This window comes from Propithecus coquereli, unplaced genomic scaffold (assembly GCF_000956105.1).
Source record: "Propithecus coquereli isolate 6110/MARCELLA unplaced genomic scaffold, Pcoq_1.0 Scaffold502, whole genome shotgun sequence".
Lineage (NCBI taxonomy): Eukaryota > Metazoa > Chordata > Mammalia > Primates > Indriidae > Propithecus > Propithecus coquereli.
In genome coordinates this window covers 650,025-664,183 of record NW_012150864.1, presented here as the reverse complement: position 1 = coordinate 664,183, position 14,159 = coordinate 650,025, and the positions used below count along the sequence as shown (strand labels likewise).

Below are 14,159 nucleotides of genomic sequence, written 5' to 3'. Positions count from 1 at the left end.
CTGGAGATAAGTGATATCTCATTGTGGTTTTGATTTGCATTTCCCTGATGATTAGAGATGTTGAGCATTTTTTCATATGTTTTTTGGCCATTATTATTCTTTATAATTTACTATAGAAAATTTTTTAAAAAGCAGGAGAAATACTATAATGAACCCCAGTGCACCCACCACCCAGCTTGAGTAACTCTGTAGCCATGGCTAGTTTTATTTGTCCCATGTCTTTTCCCTCAACCCCACCTCCAAAATTAAACAATCTGTTTAATATGTGTATTTTGAAGATAGAATCACAAAATGTCGGAGCTGGAAATGATTATGTTAGCCAAAAATTAATTCCGCTGATGTGAAAATTGATGCCCAGAGAATGGGGTTCAAGCTCACACTACAGTCAGTAAGGAAGTCAAGGATGGGCCCACCAAGCCCCGGCCTTGCCTGGCACACTGCCCTAGTAAAGGTCCTCCATTGCACGAATTTCAATGACCCCTATATAATCTTTTACCTTAGCTAATTATTTGACCTTTTGAGTTGTTTCCCAGAAAGGGTGGATTTTCTTCAAGACAAAGGAGCTGAGATTCTGAAGATCCCTGGGCAGACTTCCTGACCAGATTCACCATCCCCCACAAACTGCCCCCAGTGCACACAGACACCATGATCTGCCCCCAGGCACGTGGCCCCTCCCTTAAAAGCCCATGATCTCCGTCAGTGGGGACAGGGATCTGTAGCAGCTTCTCCAGTTCTCCTGACAACACATCTGCTCCATCAAAAATTCCTTTCTTCCTTGGCAATCCTCCTTGTCTCAATAATTGGGTCTTTGTACAATGAACAACTGAACCTAGACCAAAACCCCTTCATGGTTTCAACAACACTTCCTAGACTTCTCGTACTCTAATTAAAACAGAACATGGCAGGACACAACCCCCTACCCACAGGTTTAACTTTTTCTCCACACTAATTTATTCATAAATCCATTATAATCACCCAATCCTGTGTGAGGTAGCAGATAGCAGTTGCTTTCTCATGGAAAAAGAGAAAGAGAGAGGGACAATGATTATGACTATTACTTTTCAATCCTGCCCTCATGAACACAAATTTAAACCTTTTCAAAAGAAAAAGAGTTGAATTTTAAAGTGTAAAATCAAATTAAAGAACTTAACACTCTGTGAAAACAAGCAACTCAAAAATCTAAGCTGTTGGAACTGTAAATTATTTTGAGCCTTAAAGGAATGTGATCATGGGGCCTGAGTCACTGGACAGACAGCTGTAACCTAGGCAGCTGCAGACTTTGTTTCTCCAATCATAGATCAGCCTTCTTCCTTACATACATTGTTTTATAAAATGTTATAGATTAGGAAAGGGGGCGAGGGAAGACCCCTTCCCTCTTCACTGTTGATCTTCATTATGGGTGAACTTCCCTCTTTCCTCCCTCATCCATGGACTTCATGACTATCACATTGTCTAAGATGGAATATTAAATACTCTTTTAAATGTGAAAAGAAATGAAAACAAACTGCCAAGAAAAGAAAAAAAGGAGACCTAGGGAAAAGAAAACAAACCATAACTAATTACATTGTTGAAACTCATAAGCCAGCCCTGTGTAAAAAATGCTATAATGCTACTAAATTTCTTTGTTTTCTGCCTAGATAAGCAAGACCTTAATACTTACTTTCAGAGCGCCGACCCCCATCCCTGTGGAGTCTGTATTATTTGAATGGCCATTCTCAGCTTTTCCTCTGAATAAACTCTTTAAAACTCTGGTCTGATTTTTTCCATTGCTTCAGGTTGACAATTTCTAACCCGATTCTATTAAGGACCGTTATTTGCCTTTAACACTTAGCTTAAGCCAGTGTTTTTTACCTATTTACTGAGTTTTTTGGTAAAGTTTATGTTTATACTGAGTTTATAAGACTCTAAGTAGCCTCTTTGAGTGAAATCTTCTTCCCATTAATTTAGACTTCTTTTATTTTCTTCCTTTTGATAGAAGCCCATTCATATATTTACTGACTTATTTTCAGAATATTTATCACCTCCCTAATCTGTGTCATGCAATTGTATGAGGTGCCAGAGTTGACTGAATGACTCAGTTTCCTCTGTCCAGAGGAGAATAATCCAGTCAGGAGAACACTAAGCCGGTGATTTGAAAGGCCTGGTCTGAGCCAGGCTGGACAGACCCTGCACCCTCCAAGCACAGGGGAGGGCTGCAAGGAATTAACCCACTCATTACCCAGAGGCAAACCATTGCCCTACGGTAAACTCCCTTTAATTATTCTGTGTTAAAACATCAAAAGACATTACTTTAGTTCTTGCATACATGGAAATGCTCCCATTTTCCAAGGTGAGGTTGGGGTGAAGGGAAGGCAGTTCAGAGAAAGAATATAGATTGCAAAAAGTAAATGTAAAAATCAGAAAAGCAAAGGTTTGAGCAAAAGGGACTCAAAGCAAAGAAAAGACAAAGGGCCAAGAGATTTAAAAAAATGAAAAGACCTTGTAGAGGAAGCCTGGGGGCAATTCCGGAGCGGCCTCCCTCGCAGACGCTAACTGGTCGGCAGCTCCTGGGGCTGGTGCAGAAGGTGCGGCCTGAGCGTCCTCCAGGGGCTTCTGCTCTGCGGCCAGCTCCAGCGCCTCGCTGCTGGGACCCGAAGCAGCCACGTCCCCAGTGGCCACCTTGGGCTCTGCACCTGTGGGTGTCTCTTGTTCTCCCTCCTCTTCGTGGTTGGAGGCAGGTTCTATGACGACAGAAGGGATGACCTTCTCCTGGGGGAACAAATACATGCTGGTGCCGAGCAGTGTGGGAACCAGGACTTCCTGGTCCTCCACAACCTGCCTCAGCCCCCAGCCACCACCTTGGCGGCCACCTCCTCACGTCCCCACCCAGCAACGGCATGCTCTTCCCTAACCCTGCTCAGGCCCTTGGCCTTTGGGCCCCCCTGTGGCACCCCAGCCTCCTTTCTGTCTCTCCTGAGGACAGAACCCTCAGTGGGATGAAATTCTGGATCCTTGCACAGCCATGCAGTTTGGTAAGAGTGAGGTTTCTGTGGAAATTGGGAAGAGGGACAGGAGTCTGGGGGCAAGTGGGACATGCGTGACGGGGAGGGAGACAGTCCTGAGAGGGGCCAGAGGAGGATTCCCATGTCTGCGGGTCTCATTCTGGTCCCCTGAATACCAATACTCACTTGAAGCTGACATTTAGCCTCCTGTGTCTGATTTTTGCCCCCAGAATCCCACGGTACCCCTGAATTTCCCCAAATCATATTTGCTGGGAAAGATGTAGCCTGGTTTGGGAGACATCCATCTGTCCTTTGCTCGTGGATTACCATCAGCGCCCACACTGAAGTTATCCTGGAGGGGCCACAGCTCCCACCATCCACCGCGAGTGCTCTCTTTTCTGGACCAAAGGATCAGGACCTCCCTTTTATTTGTTTAACAAGATGAGCAAGGAGGGGAGTTTCCTCAGCATGATGGGAGTCTGGGGATGTTATTGCCTTTCAGAATCATTTCTACATTCCCTCAGGCTATCAGTGCGCATAAGCACTTCCAGTTGTCAATTTGGAGAAACTAGTACACTCTTGCAACAAGCATAACAATATACAAAACCTCTCCTGGCATTGTGACAAAAATCTAAGGGCAAAAAAGAATGTTCTTTTGAGCTACTTCTCCAAATGCCACTGTTATCTGCTGTTTTTCTAGTGGGATGAAAGGGATAATTCAGTTTTAAGCCTGAAACCCTGGAGAGATTTTTGGAAATTTATTTTGAGTAAAATCATCAAGAAAAAAGAAAGCATACCACTAAGCCCTCTCCTCCTTCGCTTTCTAGAGGACAGAGCACCCAAACAGTGGGGGCAGGTGTTTGGGCTGAGGCCCCCACAGTCCCAGAATATGCACATTTGTTGCCTTTGAATGCTGCTCTGAAGCAGAGCAGAGCTGGGCCAGCTCCAACCTCATGGATGGACTTACTGGCCCAGTTCCCCTCTGAAAGGACCACACAGCAACAGACTGTTGGTACAGTGAGCCTGAGGGAGAGTTTGGGGCACTCTAGTAATAATAACAACACCCACAGAACAGTAATAATAGTAATAAGATTTAACTACCAATATTGAGTCTCGTCATGTGCTCGGTGCTGGGCTAAACACTTTATGGGCACTTTCTCACTTAATCACATGCTCTTTCTCCTCCCTCCATTCTCATTTTTTTTCACTGTCTGTGCTTCATTCCTCTTCCCCATCACTTTGTTCCACAGTTTCCTTTTCCGCTTTCTGTGCTTGGGCCCAGTTGGCCACAGGGGCCCGTGTGGAACGTTGCAATGCTGATGTTGAGAGGATGCTGAGACCAACCTTTCCGAGAATTTGGTAATACATTTCTTTTGGTTGAGTGGGGAGTCACAAAATTGCTACAAACCTATTTCACACCAAGGAGTTATCACCATTAACGAAGAGACAGAGCACACTAGCCAGCAGTACCCCAGAAGCTCGCTTCACTAGGACACTTACCTGAGGCATTGCTGCTTCCGGCTCCTCTGGTTGAGGTCTGTCACTGTCTACAACCTCGGTGGTTTCCGTTTCAACTTTGGCCTCCTCTAAACTCACTCCCTCTCCAGCAGGGAGAGCTGCCTTCTCTGCCTCTGCTTCCTCCATGGAGACCTCCTCGGCGGCCACATCAGCTTCAGTTCCAGGTACGATCTGTAGGGCAGAAACCAAACAGGCCACGTCTGTGTCTCCGTGGGCCTCACCTAAGAGGCAAACTCAACTCTTTCACTTGTCCCCCTCTGCTGAGGCTATTCAGATCTTTTTGAGAACTTTCTTTGCAATGAATCAAATCCCAGGATTCAGGTACAGCAGAGTCTGCCATCTGTCCATCAAAACTCTTGACTTCTCTTCTTCCCAAACATCCAACAATTCCACATTCCTGAGCTTTCCTTGCAGTCAGGTGTAGCAAATGGAATTTGAATGGAAGTGACATACGCCATTCCTAAGACAGGGCTTTTAAGGTGTGTGGTCCCCCTCCACAAACTATTTCCATTTTTGATAGCTAAAAGTGATAGATGGGATCTTAGGGGATATTTGAGTCACAAGATGGAAGGGGTCTGGGCCCAATACCTGGGTCATGAAGGAAAGCCACATAAGAAAAGCATTGCCAACCAAAATTAAAATGCTAAGCCCCACAATGACTTAACAAACACTTTCTTGGCCAAGAGGACCGCAGAAAAACCTTAAAACTGAGTTCTAGGCCATGAAGAGAAGGGACGTCGGACATGCATCATTATATTCCCTCCATTTTGGAGTTTAGACTAATTGCAAACAGGACCTAAGACCATGCAAGGCAAAGGTTAAGTCATGCCTGCAGGCCATCAGTTTGCTTAACAGATCACTTTGAGACAATATATTGTGGCTTGCTCTCAGATTAGCAAACTTCCTTATCTTAACTTAAAACATTCCTGTCTATTGATTCCTCAGATTCTTCATTCATTCTTGAGAATGAAGGGACAATAAATTTTGTAATCAAGTATGTATTAAAACACTCCAAATATCTGCAGAGCCCACCAACCAGCAAAATGCCAAAATCATAGTTTGAGTCTTTATTGAGAGAAGTGAAATAGAAAAAAAGTGAGCGTTTTGTTTCTAAGGTTGGAACACAGTCAAAAGAAGCGTTTTGAGTAGTACTTAAAACTTGCAATAATGAAAACAATGAAGCCCAATCAGAAGTTTTCGTTTTGAACAAATTGGTTTGGAATCCCACTCTTGAACAGGATTCTGACAACAGCAGCTTAGCAGACCAGATTTGAGAGGGTGAAACCAAAAAGGCTGGGGAAGAAGAATATTAGCTGGATCTTATGTGATACAGCCAGGATACATATTGCAAAAATTGACCTTGCTATCTGATGTGACTGCCATTAACCATTTCTTTTCTTTACTGAGTAAGCTCTACCCAGTTCAACTTACTAAGTAAGGAAAGTCCTAATGTTGCCAATATTAACTCTCAAACTCAGGAAACTGAAAAGAAGAAGGTAGAGTGCCTCTGAGTGTGCATCAGAAATGAGAGGTGGAGAACTCAAGCCACACACCTATACTCATAATAAGGTATTTTAAAAAACTTTCTGCTGATTCAAATTTACAGGTACTGGCTCAAAACAAAACTAACCTGTTACAGAAGACACTACACTTTTATACAACCTAATATTTTACTTTAGGGATGAAAAAATGTTAACAGCTATACTATTTGTTATATGTCCAAGTATTACTCCCATTCTTAGAAGTTTACTTCCCTCTCTTAGAAGAATCTCCTATTATAAGAATCTGGACCTCCATGCAAAGTGTATAATGACCCAAAATATACTCACTAGCCATGACACATTTCTTTTTTCCTATGCTGTCATTAAAGTACACAGGTTCAGAAACGTAATCCTTTTACATGAATTGTAACAGATAATTTATTAATGTTTAAAGTGAATTATAAATATTGATACTTATTGAAGTGGGGTAACAGGTCACAGGGACTTATATTTTGGAAAAGGACTGAAAATTCCTATAATAAAAAGTTTACTTAAATAAGATTATTGCATCTCTTGTTTTACACAAGCACTGATGTTTTTGAGGATGCTCTTGTTACTGGTGTCAAGAGAGAAATAATGAGAACATAAATCAGCATGGCATCTTAATCCCAAGAGGAACAATGAAAACTTGCCATAGCTTTGTTGTTGGGAGAAATTAACAGCCTTTCTGCAGGGTATTAAGGGTCTAGTGAAGTTTCTTCCGCATTGAAAACTATACTTAAAGATGATGTGCATACAGTGGATTTATGAGCTCAAATGTAGAAAGGAAGTTGTATCATAATTCTAAGTTATTTATACTTTCCATCTGTATGGAAAAATCACATCTATGAATATCCTACTGGTTTCAACAGCTTAGAACCAGATGGACTCTATGTACATGCAGACAATATGCACAAACATAGAAACATGTATCACTAAACACACAGACATATTGCTAAGATAAAAAAGTAGACTTTATATTATTTCATAGGCTACTACCAAGTGATTATAAATAAATCCTTCTATACATATATGTTCCAAGTACATATTATTAGTAACTGCATTTTACTCTCAATAGAATTGATACTAAATTTCCAGAAGAGGTTATATTTCTGTAACATATGGATAGTGTTGCCAAAGGTAATTTTTTGAAACTTTTTCCATACAAACGTAACGTTCATTATTAGCCATGATTTGTCTCTAGCTCTCTATATATCTATCAATTTGGTTGTATCAGATTTTACTATCACAAGATATACATGCTATCACCTTTCCTTTGCTAGGTAATTTAAACAGACATCATTGGTTGGATACACCTAAGACTTGATAGTGTCGCTGCTGCGACACCAGCCACCAGGAGGTGGCGGCCAAGGGCTCCACCTGACTGCACTCTGACGTTCCTGACCTTGCAGGAGCAAATACCCCAGCCTTGGCATCCTGCTAATTTACCTGATCTCTGCTACAGAAAAACGACTGGAGCATGTAGAAAATTATATATACAAATGATGATAAATAAAAGCCACCAAAATATTGAAATTAACAATGCTGGCAAAGGTAGGGTGTTAAGTGAACTGGCACTTTGACTATTGAGAGGAAAAGTCAACCAATTTGAATGATGTACTTGGAAAAGGGAAGAAATTAATACTCCTCCACTCTTCTCTAAGTCCCTTAGAAATGAATTTCCATTTCTCTAGCCACTGTTTAATTAACACTTCAATTTTACAGAGCTTAAAAGCATTACATAAACAGAGAAGGATCGCCCACTATCTGCATTACCTCATAGCTCTGTTTCTGACACTGGTCTGATAGTCAGGGGTGTCCCAATCCTCCCTAAAGGAATCTGTTACACATTTTTTACTTTTACCAAAATACTTCCAATGCATATTTACTGACTGCGATAACAGAATAACATAAAAATACAATGTAAAATAGGAACCCATTTGCTCAGATTAGGTGTTAGCTTTAGATAAAATCAAGGAAAGAGTGAAAAGGTTGTCACTGAGAGGAGTTACCCCTCATTATTATTATCAATAATTATATAGCTCTGAATATGCATTCCAATTTGTTAGCTGTTTGTAGATCTAGAAAAGAAAAACATTTTCTATGTTTTGTTTGCTATAGTAGATGTTATACCCCCTAGGAAAAAGTGCAATGATAAATGACTGCTTTTTAAAAAATGTTATATACATGAAGAACCAGTGCACTGAAACTACTGAAAATATTTCAAGCCTTTGATATTCAATGCTATCAAACTTTTCTCTTCATTCCAAATGTTAACAGAAACACCTTTATCTTACCTTCTGCCAAAACTGTACTATCTCTTAGTCAAATATATTTATGCTGGAAAACATCTAATGGAAAGAGAGACTTAAAAAGTTCTCCCTGCCCTTGGGCACATGCTGTTTACTATATCCACGGGTCTGCGAGGCACAGGCACCAGGACTATTGCTAACTTGCCCACTCATTGAACAGAAGTCACAAAGACCGGGACAGAACCTTCTCGGAGATGGCGAGCAGTGGCTCTCACTTTACAACACCACACATCCCTCACTGCTTTCTCATCTTGTGCCTCAACAAGTCTCCTCGCTGGAAAGCAGTTTGATTATGGTATTCATGTCAGGGTCCTTTAAACACTAGTAACTGCATTAGCAACATTTTCTGGAAAAGGAATACCATGAACGCAATGCAACAACAGCCTGGGTATCAGTCCTGCAAAGCAGGGAAACAACTGAGTGACAGAAACCTAGCCAGTCCCTCCAGGAGAAGGTGCTGAGAAAGTAGGTCCGCAAGGACTGAGACCTCATGTGTAAGAGTTTGGACGCACTGCAGGAGAATTTGTAATCTCTGAGGTTTATGTCTTATTTATTTATTTATTGCTTGTTTTCTTGGTAATATGAGCTCTGAACAATGCGTGAAAAGCAGCCTGCCAATCATGCAACTGGTCTAGGTGAGGACAACTGAAGATACTTTCATTCTCCTTCTACCCAGTGTGAAAATCCATGCTTTTTTAGAGGGCAGCTTATTTTAACTGAGAATAGGTATTCTTCGATTAAAAAATGATGGGTACCATGGATTTTAAAATAACTTTAAAAAAACTTACGGTAACCTTTTGATATTTATTTTTATTCATTTTCTAAACATACAGGGGCTTTATTTATTTATTTTACAAGACACGGGATCGTGTTTCTTAAAAAATTATAGTAATGGCTAAATATACTCCTATCACTGAGCACTAGCTGGTTTCCGGTTTTTAAATGTTACACGTTGACACTTTGAGAAAGATTTTTGGTTTGTAAAGAAACAATTATTTAGGCTACACTTTTAAATGATTTAAATACTAAGCACTGCCCTCTTTATTTATGTCTCCAATGAAGTTGTTTTTTGAGTTTCTGCTTAACATTTCATTATGAAAGATTTCAAACAGAAAAACAGAAATAATCGTACAGCAAACATCCAGGTACTCCACGTGGGATCTTCAATTAACAAGTTGCTACATTCACTTTATCATACGTTTTCCCACTCATCCATACTGATTTGCTTAATCTTCCAGTCAACTGCAATATATCTTCTTCATAAAAAGTTTTTCAGGAATCCAGTGGGAATTCTGAAGCCCTGTTTGATAATGTTTTTCTGCTGCTTTCACACATGATCAACTTTTGACTTGGGGTAGAATTACCACAGTATGCATTTTTTGCTTTCCAAATCTGTATGTTGTTCTAACAGCTTCTGAGCTTTAGTATTGATCAGGATAAATTCTTAAATGTTCTTTTGCAGTGCTTTTCTATTTCCAATCTAGATGCTTGGAGAACTTTTTCCTTAAGCTTTGAATTTAAAAATGTACAAGACTCCATTTAGATGCTAGTCTCTGCTCATTATGTTGGCCTTTTGTCGGTGCTTTCCTAGGCTGCACGTGCAGGAATTCCATCAACTAGGAAAACTTCACCTCGAGCATGTTTTCCTCTGGAATTCTGGTCCCTACGGCTTCCACAACATTCTTAGTCTCTTCCCTAGGATTAGCAATGACCCAGGAGTTGTATGTTCACTCTGTGGCCTCCAGTCTTACCACCTTTGCTTGTGCTTTTCTTCATGTGTTGGGAGAACTCCAGCTTGTCCTCATGTCACCAAATCAATTCTCTCTGCTGTTGCTTTGGTCTTTACCATTTCTTATGCAGACTTTAATTCTAATATCACACTTTCTCTCCTTAAAATCTTTTCTCAAATCATTGAGTTCCCTTTTCATCTGCCTCACAGGCGACTCTCTTCTCCGTGTGGCTGCCTTACCCTCCCATCCTCCATCGTCTTGCACATGTGAGGTCATCTTGAACTTTACTGACAACAAAAGGAAGAGAATTTGGGGATTTTGTCTTTGTACTTTGGGTAATTTTTTTAAATTGTATGTTCCCTTAAGAAAATTTTATAACTCTCTCAAGTATGCAATCCTTTCCTTTCCTTTTTTTTTTTTTGTATTGCTCTACAGTTCCTATGCTATTTTTAAAATGTATTTATTTGCTTAGTTATCTCAAATCAGGTAAAATCTCTTTAGGCCTGACGTTTGCAGAAGACGTGGGAACATTTTCTGTATTCTATTTTACTCACCGTGTGGGGACTCTCAGATATCCTTTTCAGAATAGGAGCTGGGGAGGGATCTATCAGGGCTTCACATAAAACCACACCTGATTTGAATCTCTCAAATATATGTGTCCGAGGATGTACTTGTGTGAGGGGAGCAGCAGGCCCCAAATGGCCTGGACGCTTCAGAAAGGTACTCCTGTACTCACAGGGGGCGACGCCAGCTGCCTTCTATCTAGGGTGGGGATGGGAGAAACTCCCACGTATTCTTCTATGCCCAGCCCAGCTATTATGCTTCAAGGACCCCATTTATGCTTTGGTTTAAGAAAATTCTCCACGTTTGCCTAACATTCCTAGAATACACTACTATTGAAACTTTGACTTTGTCAAAGTGTTCTTTTTCCTTTAAGTGTAAAACCATTGAAAGGAAAATAAAAAAACCTGGTAACAGTGAATCTCATTTTTTTTGCATGTGATTGTTCAGTGTTTTCAGTTTTCTCATACAATATTAATATATGTCCCCCGACGATGAATTTCATTTTTTTAAAAATATTCCTAGGGTAAATGATGGAATCGATAAGTGAAGAATATAAGATGTATATATTTTAAATTTTAACCAAATGATATCCTTTCATGGGTACAGGACAGTTTATACCAGAGTCAGAGTGTAGCCCTTTTCTTGTCATTTCTCCTGCAGAGACACTTGATTAAAAGACCACTGAATTCTGGGCTTACTAATGTACCCCAAAGAGAGAGAATAATAATTCTGACTTATAGATGGGCTTCTGCTTGCCAGTTTCAATATATGCATATTCTGTATGTAGCCTGTGGGAGAAACTGACATTTACTATGAATCTACAATTTTCCAGGCACTATAAATCAGGTGGTTTACATTTATTGCACAATATTCTTCTAACAACCCTATTAGATATTACCCATTTTCTAGATAAGTCAACTAATACTTAGAGTTTAAGTATCTCACCCAGTCAGTAAAGCAAGATTGAAACAGTCTAACTGTAAGTTCTGTGTTTTTTCACACCAACCCACATTCAGGAAGATAACGCACCTGTCGAATCAGATTCCACGGCAACCTTGGGACCTGAAATACTTCCTACAAACGCACTGGTTCCTAAGCAAGCACTGTTTGACCAAGAATGTGAGTGCATCTTATAAACAGATAAACACTTACACTCTTGGAATGCTACTCCTTAAAATGAGATGCATAGATTATAAATAAATTTTTTCTTTATTCATGTACATATACTGTCTGGGCACCTAAGCACACATTGTCACAAAGTCCCTCTTAATCCATAGCAAATTATAAAAAGATATCAAGAAGAGGTTGGTTTGAAAGACTTTATCTACATAATTTTTGCCAATGGCCCTGTAGGTTTCATTGTTGAGAAAGATACGTACAGCACGGGAAGGTGGAAAAAGTCAACTGAGCTTCACCTGGATTTTTCCACTGCAATACAGAGTTACAACTGACAGCATTTAGAAACTGGACTCTTGGACGTTCATAGCTATTTTTACAAGTTGGAGATTAATATGATCTCAAAGCTGGAAGGTCCTCAGGGCCCAGCATTCTCATTTCCAAGTGAGGAAATACAATGAAGTGGAAGTAGTGCTGGAGACAGAGCTGGAGATTCAATTTTAGTTCTGACCCTTCCACTAATCAGCCGTGCAGCTGAGTGAGCCCCTTTGTGCCTGGTGTGCAAACTCACTAGGAACAGCAACAAAGGGAGATAAATACAGTGGGAATTCCAGCTACAGGCCATGGTTGCCTTTTCCTGCCCATCTCTAATTCTGGATCCAAGCTGAGCTCTTGACTTGTCCGAAGATCCTGGCATCTTTATGAAAATACAGGATTTTCTTCAGGATCTAATTTAAAGAAGAGCCCAAGAGGCAGCTAGTGTCTACAGATCATCATTATGGCCCCACAGAGAAGATTCTTGGACTAAGATCCAGGCTGGTGGCTGGTATAGCTCTTCACATTAACTGTATTTTCCTTCGGCATGACTGCAGGGGTGGGAGCTCTCTCACGGACCATGGGCCCCCAGTGACATTCCTTATGAAGGTGGCCCCTGGTATTGCAAATTTCATTGGACACATATATGTGCTTCTTTTCTAATAAAGGAATTTAGTGGGTTCCTCCCACCCCTGACCTTCATATCAACTATCTTTTTCCATCTCCCCTCCTAGTGTTGCCTGCGGTCCCATCATAAACTCTCCGCAGCCAGGTCCCAGTGCAACTCAACTGTGGCAGCAGTGTTGCCATGGCAACATCTGTTAGAACTACCTCCATAACTTTCTTTAAAAATTAAGGTCTTCTGCAGTGATGCCAAAGTTAATGAATTTTTGGTGAATTTGGCCTTTTGAGGTCATGGCAGAATCTCCAATAATGATACATACATATCAGTATTTAAAGATTTAATTAGTGATTTATATGCAAAGTCTACCATAGAGGTGGATAGGAGTGGATTTATCTTTTGAAGCAAAGGTAAATAGCGTGTACTGTGCTCTCTCAGAGATGGGGAGATGAGCAAGTATTAGTTTCTGGAGCAGCCACAATGAGGGTTGCAAATAGTTTGTTAAAAATCTTGTTTAAGGAAAAATGCCTTTACAGCACAGTAAACATTTCACCATGCCTGGCTACATTTCCATTGAATGATATGCAAAGCGTTGGCTGCTGCTCAAACAGCCTTCTTGTAAGTGGGCCCAGGCTCGAGTTGGCAGGAGGCAAAGGTGGGCTGCCAAACCCACCCAGAGACTAGACCGAGGAATGGTGATCTGCAAATCACCTGAATGTCATCATGCCCTGTTGGCAAAACTCCCAATCCTGACTCTGCGAAGCACCACATACATCTCCCTGGGCAACCTGTGACCCGACCAGATGGTAGTGTGGACCCTCAAACTCGAGGAGGGGTAGGCAGCTGACAGTTGCACTTGGAAGACCTGACTGATGATCCCAGATTTCACAGCCTCTGAATCATCCCTGGCATTGGTACATAAAACCTGTTCCATGAAGATGTGTCATCCCAATGGTCTAGCAAACACAGGCTGGAAAAATGCCATAAACAAAGGGTGCTCCTGTTACCACAAGGGCTTTGAAAATCCTTAATTTCTAAAAAGTAATGAATTGTATATTTTTGAGAGCAGAAAGTACACTCAGAGCTTATTAGGTACAATTCTCTGAAGGAGAGATAAGAAAATTGACACAGAAGGGTACAATGATCTGCCCAAGGCCACCTAGCTGGCTAGCCATGGCACTAATTCTCCACACTCCTAATTCAGTGTCTCTCCAATATACCCCGTTTGATACTCGTTTTGCAGCCAAAGTGGGGGGTCAAGACACACTGGCTCTAAGAAGCTCAAGGTTGAAACAAGAGTTTCTGTTTCATTTTGACCCTTCAGCCACAAACCAGGAACATCTACAAGTCCAAGCATTAGTTGGGGGAAGTCTTAGTGTCAGTACGAAGAGATGTCAGCCTAGTTGTGACCCTAATGGCTTTAGTTAGATGTAGTATGAAATTACTTGATAAATACACTTTTATGAAACCTGCTCTTTTTA

General features: G+C 40.9%; 1 protein-coding gene across 2 annotated transcripts in view; it reads right to left on the bottom strand.

Moving 5' to 3' along the window:
• Window positions 1–14,159, bottom strand: part of AMPH (amphiphysin) — a 248,958-nt gene that overhangs the window by 9,547 nt on the left and 225,252 nt on the right. For both annotated transcript variants that reach the window (XM_012656466.1, XM_012656467.1), the window contains 2 exons: window positions 4,482–4,670; window positions 2,479–2,748 (listed from right to left, as the gene is read on the bottom strand). In XM_012656466.1, the coding sequence (XP_012511920.1) occupies window positions 2,479–2,748; window positions 4,482–4,670 (459 nt within the window). The remainder of the gene's footprint in view (window positions 1–2,478; window positions 2,749–4,481; window positions 4,671–14,159) is intronic.